General features: G+C 44.5%; 1 protein-coding gene and 1 pseudogene across 15 annotated transcripts in view; both read right to left on the bottom strand.

Annotated features, from left to right (window-relative positions):
- Aak1 (AP2 associated kinase 1) overlaps window positions 1-16840 on the bottom strand; it is a 153075-nt gene that overhangs the window by 68644 nt on the left and 67591 nt on the right. For all 15 annotated transcript variants that reach the window (XM_040737918.1, XM_040737917.1, XM_040737920.1 and 12 more), the window contains exon 3: window positions 8500-8618. In XM_040737918.1, the coding sequence (XP_040593852.1) occupies window positions 8500-8618 (119 nt within the window). The remainder of the gene's footprint in view (window positions 1-8499; window positions 8619-16840) is intronic.
- LOC101826177 lies at window positions 5638-7137 on the bottom strand (annotated as a pseudogene).

Genomic DNA, 16840 nt, shown 5'->3' with positions numbered 1-16840 from the left:
TTACCCAGGAAGAAGGAACCCCAAATGAAGAACTGTTTCTCTTGGGTTGTACTGTGGGCATGTCTGTAGGGCATTTTCTTGATTGCTCGATGTGGGGGAAACCCCACTGGGGGCAGTACCATTCCTAGACAGATAGGCCTGGGCTGTGTAAGAAAACTCGCTGAATGTAAGCTTGGGAACAAGCCAGTAAGCAGCAGTCCTCCATGGTCTCTGCTTCAGTTCCCACCTCCAGGTTCCTGCTCTGACTTCTTCCCTATACACTATAACCTGAAAGTGTTATAATAAAGTGAGATAAATCCTTTATCCCTCAAGCTGCTTTCGGTCAATGTTCTATCAAAAATAAAAGAAAATCAAACTAGGACACTTTTTTTTTACTCAATTAATTTTGCACTTACTGAATAGACTTTAAAATGTTACCTATAGTCCTACTACACCTCAGACTTTAATAGGACTATGGATCACCAAGGGATCACACTGTAAAGCAGAGTCTGATCTGGTAGGCCTGGGCAGGACTGTTATCAGCTGTGCACCATACTGCTGTTCAGTGGCACTTACCTTAGGAAGGCCATATAGCAGCACTCCAAGTGTGGTTAGTTCACAGATGCTGGCTTCTCAGTAGACTGCTGCCAGTCCACGAAATAAAGAGCAAGTTCATCAATCAACAAGCCAGCTTCCACCCTAAAGAGCTTTTAACCTTTGAAAGAGCAGATCATCGATTTCACCTTCTGGCACAAGACCCTTTTGGCAGCAACTGTACGTTTACATCAACTACTTCTTACGTGTTCCAAGGCAACTCAACCAAGTAAGAATGGTCTCTTGAAATGGTGGTAACAGGACATTCTCACTTTTTTTGACATAACTTTGAGGTCACTTTGGCTGCCTCTTCATTTATAGCTGTGTTGCTTTGCCATGGTGTTTCTTTGTTGTTTTGAATAGGGATTTCCCCCAAGATTGCAGGTCTAGTCTGACTCACGAGAAGTAAACTAGCTATGCCATACTCTGCATTGTTATCCTCTGCACTGCCATCCTCTGCAGTGCCATCCTCTGCACTGCCATCCTCTGCAGTGCCTCCTCTGCACAGGCATCCTCTGCAGTGTCATCCTCTGCAGTGTCATCCTCTGCACTGTCATCCTTTGCAGTGTCATCCTCTGCACTGCCATACTCCGCACTGCCATCCTCTGCACTGTCATCCTCTGCACTGTCATCCTCTGCACTGCCATCCTCTGCAGTGTCATCCTCTGCACTGCCATCCTCTGCACTGTCATCCTCTGCACTGCCATCCTCTGCAGTGCGTCCTCTGCACTGCCATCCTCTGCACTGCCCTCATCTGCACTGCCATCCTCTGCAGTGCTATCCTCTGCACTGTAATCCTCTGCAGTGCGTCCTCTGCACTGCCATCCTCTGCAGTGCCTCCTCTGCACAGGCATCCTCTGCAGTGTCATCCTCTGCACTGTCATCCTTTGCAGTGTCATCCTCTGCACTGCCATACTCTGCACTGCCATCCTCTGCACTGTCATCCTCTGCAGTGTCATCCTCTGCACTGCCATCCTCTGCAGTGTCATCCTCTGCACTGCCATCCTCTGCAGTGTCATCCTCTGCACTGTCATCCTCTGCACTGCCATCCTCTGCACTGTCATCCTCTGCACTGCCATCCTCTGCAGTGCCATCCTCTGCACTGCCATCCTCTACACTGTCATCCTCTGCACTGCCATCCTCTGCACTGCCATCCTCTGCACTGTCATCCTCTGCAGTGCCTCCTCTGCACTACCATCCTCTGCAGTGTCATCCTCTGCAGTGCCATCCTCTACACTGTAATCCTCTGCACTGCCATCCTCTGCAGTGTTGTCCTCTGCACTGCCATCCTCTACACTGTCATCCTCTGCAGTGCCATCATCTGCACTGCCATCCTCTGCAGTGCCATCCTCTGCACTGCCATCCTCTGCACTGTCATCCTCTGCAGTGCCATCCTCTGCACTGTCATCCTCTGCAGTGCCATCCTCTGCAGTGCCATCCTCCGCACTGCCATCCTCTGCACTGCCATCCTCTGCAGTGCCATCATCTGCACTGCCATCCTCTGCACTGTCATCCTCTGCACTGTCATCCTCTGCAGTGCCTCCTCTGCACTGCCATCCTGTGCGCTGTTATTCTCTGCACTGCCATCCTCTTCAGTGCCTCCTCTGCACTGTCATCCTCTGCACTGTCATCCTCTGCACTGTCATCCTCTGCACTGCCATCCTGTGCACTGCCATCCTGTGCACTGTCATCCTCTGCACTGTCATCCTCTGCAGTGCCTCCTCTGCACTACCATCCTCTGCAGTGTCATCCTCTGCACTGCCATCCTGTGCACTGCTATCCTGTGAACTGCCATCCTCTGCACTGTAATCCTGTGCACTGCCATCCTCTGCAGTGTCGTCCTCTGCACTGCCATCCTCTACACTGTCATCCTCTGCAGTGCCATCCTCTGCACTGCCATCCTCTGCACTGTCATCCTCTGCAGTGCCATCCTCTGCACTGTCATCCTCTGCACTGCCATCATCTGCACTGCCATCCTCTGCACTGTCATCCTCTGCAGTGCCTCCTCTGCACTGCCATCCTCTTCAGTGCCTCCTCTGCACTGCCATCCTCTGCAGTGCCATCCTCTGCACTGTTATCCTGTGCACTGCCATCCTCTGCAGTGCCATCCTCTGCAGTGCCATCCTCTGCACTGTAATCCCCTGTACTGCCATCCTCTGCACTGCCATCCTCTGCACTGCCATCCTCTGCACTGTCATCCTCTGCCGTGCCATCCTCTGCACTGTCATCCTCTGCACTGCCATCCTCTGCATTGTCATCCTCTGCAGTGCCTCCTCTGCACTACCATCCTCTGCAGTGTCATCCTCTGCACTGCCATCCTGTGCACTGCTATCCTGTGCACTGCCATCCTCTGCACTGTAATCCTCTGCACTGCCATCCTCTGCAGTGTTGTCCTCTGCACTGCCATCCTCTACACTGTCATCCTCTGCAGTGCCTCCTCTGCACTGCCATCCTCTGCAGTGTCATCCTCTGCACTGTCATCCTCTGCACTGTCATCCTCTGCACTGTCTTCCTCTGCAGTGCCTCCTCTGCACTACCATCCTCTGGAGTGTCATCCTCTGCACTGCCATTCTCCACACTGTCATCCTCTGCACTGTCATCCTCTGCAATGCCATCCTCTACACTGTCATCCTCTGCACTGCCATCCTCTGCAGTGTCATCCTCTGCACTGTCATCCTCTGCACTGCCATCCTCTGCACTGCCATTCTGTGCACTGACATCCTCTACAGTGCCATCAACAGAACTGAAAACTGCATTCTCTTTCATCAGCCATGTTACTTTACATACACATTCATATCAAACTAACTGACCTTTGAAATACTTGTTTTTTTCTACTCACGTTGTTTCTAATTGTGTATATTCTAGTCCACATAGTCTACTAATTTCTTTTCTCATCGATGTGATAGAATGTCTAATAAAAGCAACTTAAGGAAGGATTTGGCTCCTGGTTTAAGAACAGTTTCAACTGCCATGGAAGAGGGCATGGTGGCAGGAGTATGTGGACTAGAATATTTTAAAACATTCTGGGGAAAATATGAGAGAATCTTGTTTGACAGTTGGGTGTGATAGCATATATCTATAATACCAGAACTGGGAGGATGGAGGAAAAAGGATCAGGAGTCCAAGGCCAACCTTGACTACAAAGTTTAAGATACCCCAATGCTACAGCATGAGACTCTGACTCAAAAAAGACTTGCTATCTAGATACTGAAACAAGACTATTAGAATACTGGTGGAGATATGCATACAGTTGATAAGCAGATAGACAGAGAAAGAACTAGTAATGGGCCCCTACAAATTAAGTTCCTGTGGGTGGTAGGGATGGGGGATAATCAGGAGTATGGGGGCCTTGTATATATAGACAAGTATGCTGCAACTAAGCTACAATTCCAGTTCAAGTGATAGTTAACAACCAGCAGAACAGAGAATACCTTTTTGGATCTGATTCTAAAACAATTTGCCATCCATAAGCAAAGAGCAGACTGTCAACAAACATCTCACAGCTTATATAATGGTTCATGGACTTTAAGTTTAAAGTATAAAACTATAAAATTTTAGAGAATTGAGGGCTAAATAAAACCATCTTCAATTTGACCCCAAAAGCTCAATGCATAAGAAGAAGCTGTCGTGTGACCACCTCCACAGAAGGAGGGGGGTAAAGCAGGAAGAGGGGGTGGAAACTTGATAAGAAGTGAGGCCAAGGAGATGGAGCCTAGGGAATCCCACAAGAACAAGCTGGCTCCAGAGAACACCAGCCAAGAGTCCATCACCAGCTTGAGGTACATCCAGTCAGAACCCATGACAACTCTTCAGAGAGTTACAGCAGACAAACAGCTACATCTGCACATGAAAACATGACTTGCATAATGGAGGACAGTCCAGGATCACATTGCTGAGAGCACTGAGAGCAGAGTCCTGGTAAGAATGGCTGTGCAGGGAAGAGGCAGTGCTTACAGCCCAGCAGCAAACTCAGCAGGAGCAGTTCCCCCCACCAATGTGAGGAGAACCAGCACTACCACTGTCAACCTACTGCCCAAACTGACTGGTATTCCAATGAATTCAGGCTAAGAGTAAAACTAATACTAGAGGTGGGCTGTCCTGCAGGGTGAAAGAGCTAAATCCATATTTCCCATGGGAACAATGCCTGAAATAAAGTGAAAACCAAGAACTAGCATGGTTTGGGAAGTGCATTCAAAGAATCAACAACCATGATGACTTCTAGGACCCTGAGATGGCACAGGAAAATGGTGTGGGGCTGTTTGATGTTTTCTTATTACCTAATGCATTCCTGGGTTCAAACTGATCCCATACAACTGAACTCTTAATTGGATCCATTGTGAGTTTTCAGGCCTGTGCTTCTTGGTTTCTCTACTAGCACAAAACAAGCCTTCATGTTTCCAAATGAGTGGGAGAAAATGAAAGAAAGGGGTTGTTTTTCTAACATAAGTAAAAGAATGGGAAGACCATTCTGGGCAGAAGAAAGAGCAAGAGCAGAGATAGGAAATGAAATATGGACAGCTGAGCAAGCATGGAGCAAACAAGGGGGGAGGGGATAGGGAAGGTAAGGGGAAGAAAGAGGGGCAGGGAGGAAGAGGAGCTGAAGGAGAAAGAGGAGGGGTGAGAGCATGGGAAATATCCAGGAGCCTCCTGTGTGTAGGAGATGGCAAGCAGAGTACCTTAGGCCCACTGCAGACAGATCCCTGCACTCTGGAGCCTTGGGGGTTAGCTTGTTGGTTCAGCAGTATTAGGTTATTCCCAAATACTTTCAGCTTAGGCTCTCACCACACCTAACTTTTATTTCTGCTCCTTTCCAAGGCTTTAAAATCTAGAGCCCAAAGGAGTCACCTCCAGGTGAACATTTGGATCTACCTCCGCCAACATGCAGACACTGTTTTATTGAACTGCTTTCTACATGTTAAGCAATGTGTCAAACATTAAGTTTCTGATTTTAAATAACTCACCTTGTGATGGCAGAACTGCCTAAAACGTAACAGATAAAGCAATATAATTGGTGTAAACAAAAGCTGTGGGAGTACCAAAAATAACAGTGTACATATTTTTTTCTATGTAAAGTATGAATATTTATTTCAGGCTTTAGATCCCAATCGATTCCAAAAAACAAAATCTGATTTCTCTCCTCAGAGTAGCTGCAGCCTCCATGTTGGGATGATGTCATAGAGGCAGAAGCAGCACATTCATCAGGCTCAGCAAGAGGAAGGAAGTCCCTGATGCCCACCGCATCCCAGCCTCAGGAAGGGAAAGGGACAAAGTCACCACACGGGGCTGAACCAACGTACATGCACTAATGGAAGGAGCAGCTAAATTGGCAAATTGGCCTTTTTTTCTTCTTTTCTTTCTTTTTTTTGAAGTTTGTTTTCTGGGTTTTTTTTGTTTTGTTTTGTTTTGTGTTTTCCCCCCATTTTCTTTTGCTACCCAATATTTACAGCACTTGTGGACTCCCAGTGGGTCCCCAGCTTTAAACACATTGATGTCTTAAACAGACTAATTCTTCAAGAATCTACAAACAAACAAACCTGCTTTGCTGTGAACATTCTGCAGAGATGAAGTGAGGTGGGAGTTTTAGGGCAGTGGTGTCTGTCTGTTTAAAAAGAATCAATACAGCGATGGAAGGGGGAAGAATTCGAGAATTCAGACATTCTGTGGGGGGTGCTTTCTCTCCAGTAAAAGTCCATAAAAAGGAGCAAACTGAGATCCGCAGGGCAGTCGGCAGGAGCTGTGTGTGTTCCCACCCCATGAGTAAGTCTTCGCTGAGGGGCCACCATAGATCCCCATTTGCTCCCTCCCTTTGGCCTGAGACGTCAGGGCAGTACAGGGCACTGAAGGACCATGTCACGATTCCTCATTCCCAGAATCATCATCATCATAACAGTCGGCATCTTCTTCCTCCTCATCTTCATCATCAATGTTGTCGTCATAAAGTAAATCTGAGCTGTTGTCATTGGAAGGCACTTTAGATTTGATGCAGTTTTGTGGGGACCTTCACTCCGTCCTTCTCTGCTTCAGCCTTAGTCGCCGAGACCGTTTCCTAATAATCTTGGCGTACTCCTTGTCTTTTCCTTTACTGTCCCTCCATTTCCTGAACATAACTGAAGCATCCACATTGGCTGGGGAAAAGGTGTTGGGCTCATTAAGCAGTGAGATTACACTTAAGAGGATAGTCCTCACATTCTGAGTAGGATTCCACCTTTCAGAGGGCAGTTCTCCTCTCTGTGAGTCCTCTACAGGTGGATGAAATGCATACATCTCCATTCTCATAAATGTTGGGTTGCCACATTTTGGTCAAGAATCTGAAGGTAGGTGGTGAATATGGGTAGTCAATAGAAAATTTAATATGTGCCTTGAAGTAGCTGCCTTCGTAGAGGATGTTAGGGGGTCCAAAGATGGCCACTTCCCAGTTGTAGAGGTCGGACTCATCCACCAGGGTGATCCGGAAGCCCTCCACGGGTTCCTCCTGCAGGGATTTCAGCTCAAGCTCAAGGCTTTTTGTGAGCTGGTCATCTGCTGCTGGGCCATCACAGCGGCGGCCATGCAGGACCGTGGCCCCAGTAAACAGTGTACATATTTAAAGGTTTTTTTATTATGCATAATGTCAAATAGAAGCAAAAATAACCAAGAAGTCGTCACTTTGCTCTGATTATCAAAGCATGGTCTTTTAACTCTTTCATTTAAATCTTCACAGTAACACACCATTTCACCATAAACACATCAGCTTATACTTCTGATACAGACTCTCTAATGATGAGAGATTAGTAAGTTTTTTAAAGATCTGCTTTATTTTTAATTATGTGTCTCTTTGTATCTATGTGCATGACATACAGGGGCTCTGAGAGATCAGAGGCATTGGATTCTCTGCAGCTAGAATTATAAAGGTAGCTGTGATGAGAGTGTGGGGAATTGAACTTGGGTCCTCTTAAGTGCCAAGCCATCTCTCCTTAGTAGGTTTGTTTTTTAAATGAAGGTATAATTTACAAAATAAAAACATACAGATCTTAATGTATTTGAGTTCTGACAGCTATACATTTCTGTGTGAGAAATACACAAAACAACAAACTTCCATAACCCAGAAGGTTCCAAAAATACATTTCCTGGCCCATTTCCCAACCCAAATAATTATTTTCTGACTTCTATGCCACAATGAATCCTGCTATTCATGGACTTTTATAAATGGAATCACAAGGCATTATGAAATATTGACACTGTGGCCAAAGCACAGGAAGTGCTCCAGCTGGAAACCCTGTAACAGACGTAAAGCTGTGTCAGGGCATATTCGCAGGAGGCAGAAGGGCTCAGAGGGATTGGCAACCAGAACAAGGTGCTGGTAACTGAGGGAAAGCAGAAAGAAAGAAAAGCTCCCTAGAGAGTTGGGCTTTCCAGATTAAATGCTTTCCCAAGATCCCAAACTATTTTTCTGAGTTAAACTAGTCAGTTCTCCCAATAACTTCCCTTTCCCTCAATCTCCAAGTGAGGGTGATCAAGGCAAGAACAGAACCCTAGACACTCTGGTTATTGGTCCCACCTTATGTAAGAGCTTGCTACCAGCTCAAGGAAGAGTGTCAGCCATGCCCAGTGACTTTCCTAGGGCAGCATAATATACCTGTCTTAAGAAACAGCCACAGTAGATAAGTCATGGGACTGAGGGTAAAAGCCACTATTGACACAGCAATGAAATTGACTCCTAAGGATTTACTATTAAACTCACATATCAGTGCATTGCTCAACACTCATCAGAGAAGCATCTTGCAGTAGACAGCAATTAATACAGAGACTCACAATTGGTCAATGTGCAAAATGAGAGACTTTGTGGAGTGCTCAGCCCTAAATGGAATGCCCGTATCACACCTCTTCCCTTAGGGTTCAGGGATTTAAATAAAGAAGAAGAAGCAGTCATAATCCACAAAGTCTTACCATGATCTGAATTTCCCTCTTGCACACCTGGAGATCATGCTCATTGTTGACAAACATACGTTTCAAGGCACATTTCACCCCATTGCTTGTTCTCACCAGAAAGACAAGAGCAAATCCACCTGTAAGAAGAACAAACAGAGAAACTCTTTTGAGTAAGGTGCAAAGTCAGTCAGGAACTCAAGGTGCTGTTGTCACCTCTCATGGCACTGATACCACTATCAGCCAGTCTTCAAAGCAGCCTGGTCTAGATAGCATTCTTAAACTTTTGGAACTTACAGCCAGAGTCACAGACGTCCTGCACATCTAACCCAGAATCAAGGACGGACAGCAACTATTTTCTAAAGAAACTACAAGGTATTTTTTAAAATTAAGCCCAGTACTTTCTTTCTTATCAGAGAGGCTAGAAAATTCTTTTAGTGCTTGCTAACATACATAGTTGTCACTTTATTTCAAGACTCCCCTTTTCCTTTCTTCTTTCCCTCCCCACTCCACCTCTCATTCAGGTGGAGCAGGAGACCCTGAAGACTCCTGCACCTGTCACTGAATGTGCTGCTACAATATAAGACCCAGTGTGAGTGAACTGCTCTGCAGTGGACATCAGACTCCTTGATCAACACCTCACTTTCCTTTATCCAAAGACAGCTCACAATTCATTAACAGACACTTTCGTAACTTTCACTGGGATTTTCAACTGTGCTAAATTAGTTCATTCCTGGAGTTCCACATAATCTTACAACTAACTTCTACCTAACTCCAGAAGCACTATCTGCCTTGAAGGCCAGATAGACAAGAGTGGCAAAGCAGTCACAGGTCAAAGTCTTGAAGAAGCAGCAGTTCTAGTGAACAAAAAGCTCAACCACTTAGTTCCAATGACCTGTTCACCAACCCCGTGTAGCAAAAACATCACTAAGCTGTTCTTTGCACAGAGTTGGCACAAGTCAGACAGAAGTGAACACAGAGGGAAGTGATCAGTATGAGAACTTAAGTTGAGGTTGTGGGCCATTTGCAAAGTTGATACAAACCAAACAGCAGCCAATACAGAGATCTTAGGCCTCTGAGAATCAGGACTCAGGATTCACTGGCACCATTTTAACTGCCCTGAGGCTCAGTGACACTTCAGTGCCTGTCTGCTGATGTTCCCAACACTTGCTAGCTTTATAGTTACTATTCAAGCTAACCTGGGTAGGAATCTATTCCCTGCAGCCCCTAGAGCCTTACACACTTATTTTCACAAAACACATGCATCATTCTGTAAAAATACATTAATGGACTCAAATGTTTCCAAACCTACATTGTGATCATGATTTTTCAGAGACTGTCTGTCTCTCTATTAACTATCACTACATACTTCAATATTACAAAACAGTGGAAATAGCCATGGACTCTATAACACAGACTACTATGTTACTTTTATCAAAAAAAGTTTTTATTTTCTTGCAATTCATTAAACTGTTTCATTGCCAATTTTAAATGTAGATTTCTTAAGTACATACTTTTGTTTGTTTTTTCAAGACAGGGTTTCTTTGTGTAGCCCTGGCTGCCTTAGAACTTGATTTGTAAACCAGAAATCCACCTGCCTCTACTTACCAAGTGCTGAGATTAAAAGCGTGTGCCACCACACCTGACTGAGTACTTACTTTTTAAAAAAGAACACACAACACCAAAAATTTAGGTCTTCTCTCTCTTCTCTTCATTCCCATTTCTTCCTAAATTATTTTTGTTTTTTGAGATAGGGTCTCATGTGGTCTTGGCTGGCTTGAACTGATTCTCTGTCTATGTCCTGGTAAATGCCAGGATTACTAAATGTGTACCATCATCCTACAATTCTAAATTCCAATATGCATATTTTTAGAATATATAATTTGTAGGAAATGAAACAAAAATTAAATGAAAGAAATATATATTGGATCTTGTCTAGCAGTACATATACATAATGTAGCACTATTTATCTTTTCTCCTCCCCCCAAAAATTATTGAAACCATGATGTATCTTACAATTTATTAGAATTCGACAAAGTAGTTGCACAAATTTCAAACACTCCATTTATAACCATGACTGTTTTACATACAGACTAAGAAGATATTTATTTTGCCAGATATTTTGAATACTTTATAATTTCATTCAGCTATAGCCTGGGCATAGAATCACCACAAAAACCATGAAGTCCTGAACTGGCTTTTTGGAGCCCATTCTCTTTGGAGGGATACTTTGCTCACCCTAGATATAGAAGGGAGGGGCTTGGCCTGCCTCAAAGTGATGTGCCAGACTTTATTGACTCTTCATGGGAAGACTTACCCTCTCTAAGAAGCTGATAGGGAGCTGGGTGGGGGTGTGGGAGGAGGGGGGAGGGAGTGGGAAATGGGATTGGTATGTAAAATGAAAAAAGATTGTTTTAAAAATGAAAAAAAAGCATGAAGCCCAAGAAACTTATTTATGAGTAAAGAAACCAAAAAAAAGGCTTTAAGAGTCTCACAGTCAGTTGTGGGCAGAACCTGGAGTGGTGTTATTCTCCTGACTGTCAAAAAACTGGTTCCTTCCACTTCACCTAGCATGACCAAAAAACATACAATACCTCTTCATATAGCAAGGCAAAGAACATGGCACTGCTGAATCAGTATGAGTATTTCCTCCACTGGAAATAAGTAACCCTTCATTTCATTGACAGTCAAAGACCAGAAATGACAGCCTTAGATCCACAAAGTTTTAAAAAATTACTTGCAAATAACACATTACCTCATAAACTGTTAATCACAGTTCTTGCCTTTCCTGCCTGAAGAGTTGATGAATGTTCTCCTTCCTGAGAATTTGTGTAACATGAAAAAATAAAAGACCCAGAGACTGATATTGGGGTTCATCCTGAAGATCAGGGAAGCAAAGCACCAAGCCACTAGCTCTCACCTCTAGCTCAGGCTGAAACAGCCGACTCATGCACAAGCTCTTCTCCAAGTCTCAAACTGCTGCCTCTCCTCTGCATGGCTGGAGAATGAATGCCTCATACTAAGGACTGATACTGACTTATATACCTCTCATGAGTCCTGGGATTAAAGTGTTAGCTATAATTCTCTTTTAGGCTGATTCACTCTAGGGTCGATCTGGGTGGCCTTGGACTCACAGAGATCCGTCTACCTCTTAATCCTGAGTCCTAGGATTAAAGGTGTATACCTCCACCTCCTAGCTTCTGGCTGTTGGAATTAAAGGTGTGTGCCTGACTTCTATGGCTTGTGGCTGACTTTGCTTTCTGAATCGTCAGGCAAACTTTAATAAATCATAAATATCACCACAATTTGTATGTGACATATTTTAAAGACATTTTAATGTGTGGTACCTAGCATCACTGAAGGACAAGCTACTCCTTTTTGAAGCATGTCATGCTGCTGCGATTTGAGATAACAGCCACCAGATGGGAGCAGTGGTGTAGAAAGATGACCGCCCGGCCAGGGCTGAAGACAGCTCAGCAAGCCAGTCCAGATTTGTCATACCTACAATCGGTAAAACTTAAAGCAAAACAAGGGGTTACTACACCCAACACAGTCAGAACCACACTACTCAGCATCTATGCCCATAAAAGGCCCATCTGTGAGTAGGAAGGCTTTAACCATGAGATTGAAATAGAAACCTAGTAATATTTGTCATCCTAAAGACGCCAGCCACTCCCAGTGCACAGTGGACCAAATGGAGATGTAAACTATCAGGTGAGAGCAAGAAGGGAGGCAGAATCACCTTAGCTACTTCTCCAGCACAGGCCCAACTGCAAGAGCACTGACAGCACTGCTCCAGCACAGCCCATTTCCCACATGGGTCTGTCTCCAAAGCTGAACTGAGGATGGTCTACTAGACAGAGGTAAGACAATCTATGTGGCCTGTGCTGGGGTCAGCATATAGGCATTTACATTTCACAAAGAAAGGGGACTCCATCTGTGAAGGAAAGCAGACAAGGCAGGCAGGTAATTTTCATACAGCCACACCTGACCTCTTAAGAATGTGGGCTGCTTTTTTTTTTTTAATTTACAAAAACAAACATGTTTTCCAGTCTTTCTAACTTGGGTTTTTTTTTAAATACGGTGTATTAATTGTACAGAAGAATGAGTTACACTATGACACATTCATACATCATATAATATGCTTCTTTCATATCCCCCAACATTGCTCCTTTCTTATCTTTTATTTGTTGTTTTGTTGAGGTCAGTTACAGGCTAACCTAGAACTTACTCTATAGCCAGGAAAGGCTTCAAACTCATAGTAATTCTCCTGCCTCAGCCTCCTGAGTTCAGGGATTATATATGTGAAATATCACACTCAACTTTGGTTTTTAATTTTTGATGGGAAAAGAAATTACTATTTGCAATTCCCTGTGAGTTTAGTACTGTATCTGTGTGGTTGGTTCCCTCAGATCATCACACTTTAGAACAAGGCTTAACATACAGTGAAAATTCAATAATGAATTAGCTTCTCTCAATTATTACTACAGAGAACAGACACTATGGGAAACTGAGTATGGATGGCTGTAAAGGCACAGCTACCACACATATAAAGATAGCTGTTATTGTGCAGGAATATGGAATTGGTCCTATCAGCATTGTGTGTGTGTGTGTGTGTGTCTGTCTGTCTGTCTGTCTGTCTGTGTTCATGGAGGTGCACATGTGTGCAGGTGTGCATGCATGTGTGTATGGAAATCAGAGGTAAGTCTTGGATAAAGTTCCTCAGGAGCTGCCTACCTTGTTTTGTGAGACAGGGTCTCTTGATGGTCTGGAGTTCACCAATAGGCCAAGGGGCTCCAAAAATCCTCCCATATTTGCCTTCCTAGTGCTGGGATTACTAGCATGCCCTCCCACGCCCAGATTTTTCTGTGGGAGTTAGGGTTTTAACTCAGCTCTTCATATTTACCCAGCAAGCACTTTACCAACTGAGCTACCCCCAACACGTGGCTCCAATAAGCAACATTAATGTCTAAAGATAAGGTAAAGGGCCAGAAAGATGACTCAGCTGGTAAAGGTACCTGCAGCCAAGCCAGACCAAACAAGTTCAACCCCTGTCACCTACAAAGAGGAAGGAAAGAACTGATTCCTACAAGCTGTCCTCTGATCTCCACGTGCCCCTTCCCCAAATAAATAAATGTTTAGAGGGAAAAAATTACAATAGAAACTCAAATGTATTTGAAAACTGTTTTTAAACACAAGTAGTAAGTTTATATATTAATGCTGAACAACCCAACACTCCCAAAGCTAAACAGTTTACAGACTCTTGAATTTCCAGTGTTCTGCCTCTGCCTACTCTAAACCCTTCATCTTACTGATGTGCAGAGATGGGAAGTCACACCGCAAACGTTCAACAACCTTAAAAGAATACTTGCAAGCAAACTCCAACGTATGAGCATACATTAGTTAACATGTTCTTTGCTAGAAGAGCTCATGGATAACCCCCACACCCAGCATTATTGTGTGGCTATTTTCTCTACATGAAATAGATTAAGAAAGATTAAGTTCCTTATTCAAGAACACAGAGAAAGTCAGCAGGAAATTCCACAAGACCCCTCACCTTTCTGTAGTTTTCTTGTTAAACCAACTGTCCATACAACACAATGACCTCACAACTTTATGCACCCCAGGAACCATGACAACAGTGACTCCATCACTGCAGACTGTTAATTTTGCTCAGCCTAAACAGAATCACACAGTATTGGCTCTTATATATGACTTCTTCACACAGTGCATTTCTAGATTCATTTTCACTGTTACAGGTATCAATTTGGGGCTTGTTTTTTCAACTGTTCCACAGTTTATCCACTTACCATTAAACAACATGCAATGTCTCTAGCTTTGGGCTATTACAAATAAACATCTGCACAGAAGATAGGCCTTTTGCATAGACACAGGTAGTCATTTCTGGGCCACATGACAAGGTTAGTTGCCTTAAATGTCCCTCACAGTGATTATCAGTCATATGGAAATTCTAATGCCATGTCCTCACCAGCATACGGTTACAGGCCTTTTCACTGTAGCCATTCATTTTCATGTGTCCTCATCTGACTGTGATTTTCACTTGCATGTCCTCATGTATCCTGCACCACTGAAAGTCCCAGGATGAGCTACTTCCCAATGCTTTCCTGAAAAAGGTTTAATTCACATAGAATCAAGGAGTCATAAAAATTAATGCTACAACTAGGACCTCTATTTCTCAAATACAGAAAGATGTGAGAATTGTCAAGTCTCTGCTGGGAATGAGAATTTAAATATAGGTATCACTCTGATACGAGCAAGGACAGAACTGACGAACCCACTTCCACCTTTGTAAGGCCTGTGAAGTGCCCAGGGCATGTATTACAGCCTCCACTTGACTGGGAAGATTGTAAAATCTTTGAGAAAATCTCTCAGTCCTCACATTAACAGGAGATCACAATCTCCAACAGAAACTTTTCCAAAATAAAGATACAATCTCCCTGGGACCTCACCATGATAGTCATCATCCATAAATGATACTGTTGAAGAGGCAAGCAGGACCTCTACTGCCTCTTCATCAAACACCACATCATGGAAGGTGGCAGCAGGCTGGGGTATCCTTCCACAGGAGGCCCCTAGGTGACTTCCACTCAAGAAGAAAAAGGTGAGCACTGGGCAGGTTAGGCAAGCAAGGAAGAAACCCTCCATGCTGGTTACCCAAGCAGTGATGGGTGCAACTGTGCAGACATGAGAAAGATGAGACACGGAAGCTGGATAGAAGTAGCCCGTCCTGGTTTTCAGACAGGGTTTTTGAAGCCACTGCCAAAAAAGACCTTGCTGTTATTTTTAAGTGGGCCAAAATTCTAGGCACTCAAAATCTGGGATCTGGCACCTGCTTATGTTTTATAGGTAAAAGGAAACCTCACCTCCCAACCTAAGTTCTATCTACAGCTTTGGGAACGGCATCCACCTGCCTGAGATCAGGAAAACAAAAGTCATGGGAACAGGGATCCTAAAATGAGGAATGATTCATCCAGACCCATTCTGTGCCCTTCGCTCTCCCTGCAAAGGTACCTTCTTTTGCTTTAAAATAACAGCAAACTCAATAAGGTGCTTGCTAAATGCTTTAAAATAACAGCAAACTTGGTGAGTGTGCTTGATGGAATTCAGCTTCACCTTGATTTACCCAAGAAAGAGAAAATAAATATGAAGTAAAAGTCTCTGAAAGGGTCAGGCAGAAGCATAGCTGGGATGGAACTGCCCCAAATGGGGACTTATGAAAGGGTAGCCCGGGCCCAGGACTGTTTCTCTGGTCTCAACTCCCTCATCTGCAGACATGAAACCGAGTCACGGGTTTTCTGTTGAGTTCCTCCAGGCCCTCAATTACAGATGGTTTTGTGCACACAGGTGGGAAAATTTGACTTGAAGGAGTTGGGCTTTGTACATAGCCTCTTTCTAAGCTTCAAGCAAAGCAACTCAGCCTTCCCCTGTTTATTAGTTCTAGAAAATATGCTAGGGGGAAAAATAAAGGACAAGTAAGTTCCAAAGCAGGGAAAATTTTGCCCCTAAATATCCCACAGTTCCATGTGAAAGTAATTCACAAGGACAAAAGGACTCTCCTGAAACTCCTGTATCTTGCCCTTCTCCCCTTGCCTACCAGGGTCTCAATGTGTCCAGTCAGGTTCTGGGGAGGAGGCCAAGCCTCTTCACTCACCTCACTGTGACGGCAAGACAGGCATTCCCTCAGACCTAAAAGATTAGGTTCATACACTGGCTCAGGCACTCCTTGTCTCCCCGAGGCCATCCTCCACCTGTCAAGGGCATCTAAGACCTCCCTTGCATTGTCTCAGACAGGGAAGAACAGCACCAAGCACACACAGAAGGCAGTGAAGAATAGAGTTCCCTCCTTCCCCTCTGCCCCTTGCCCCCTTTTGTGCCTACAGGAAACATCAGTCATCCTGGAGGTCTACATCTGTAGCATCTTCCGAAAATCAAGGCCGAAGCCCAGATGTCTAAAGAGGTCCCAGACATCTCAGGTCTTGCCAGATGACACACTCACTGTTGGGTAGATCCCCTAAGAAGTGGGGCCTGTGGCAGAAGAGGAAGTAGCCTGCTCCTGGGATAACTACTCCTCAAGCTTAAAATGGTTGCCATGGAACCCTTTAGGGCTAAGTGTAGTGAGATATGCCCCTCGCATAAAGAGACATAAAGAGTCCGAGCTGTGGCTGGGGCCAGCAGTGGCAGTGGCAGTGGCAGTGGCGGGAGTAGTGCTGACAGACTTGCTGTGGGGGAGGGGTGCCCCGCCCGCTGGGTGAAACTTACTTCCCCAGATCCAGTGAACACCCCACTTCTGGTACCAGATGTTGCATGGGAATCAAGATTCACTAGACTCAGTACAAGTTAA

This window comes from Mesocricetus auratus, unplaced genomic scaffold, assembly GCF_017639785.1.
Source record: "Mesocricetus auratus isolate SY011 unplaced genomic scaffold, BCM_Maur_2.0 Super-Scaffold_100676, whole genome shotgun sequence".
Classification (NCBI taxonomy): Eukaryota; Metazoa; Chordata; class Mammalia; order Rodentia; family Cricetidae; genus Mesocricetus; species Mesocricetus auratus.
This window is presented reverse-complemented; position numbering and strand designations above follow the sequence as displayed.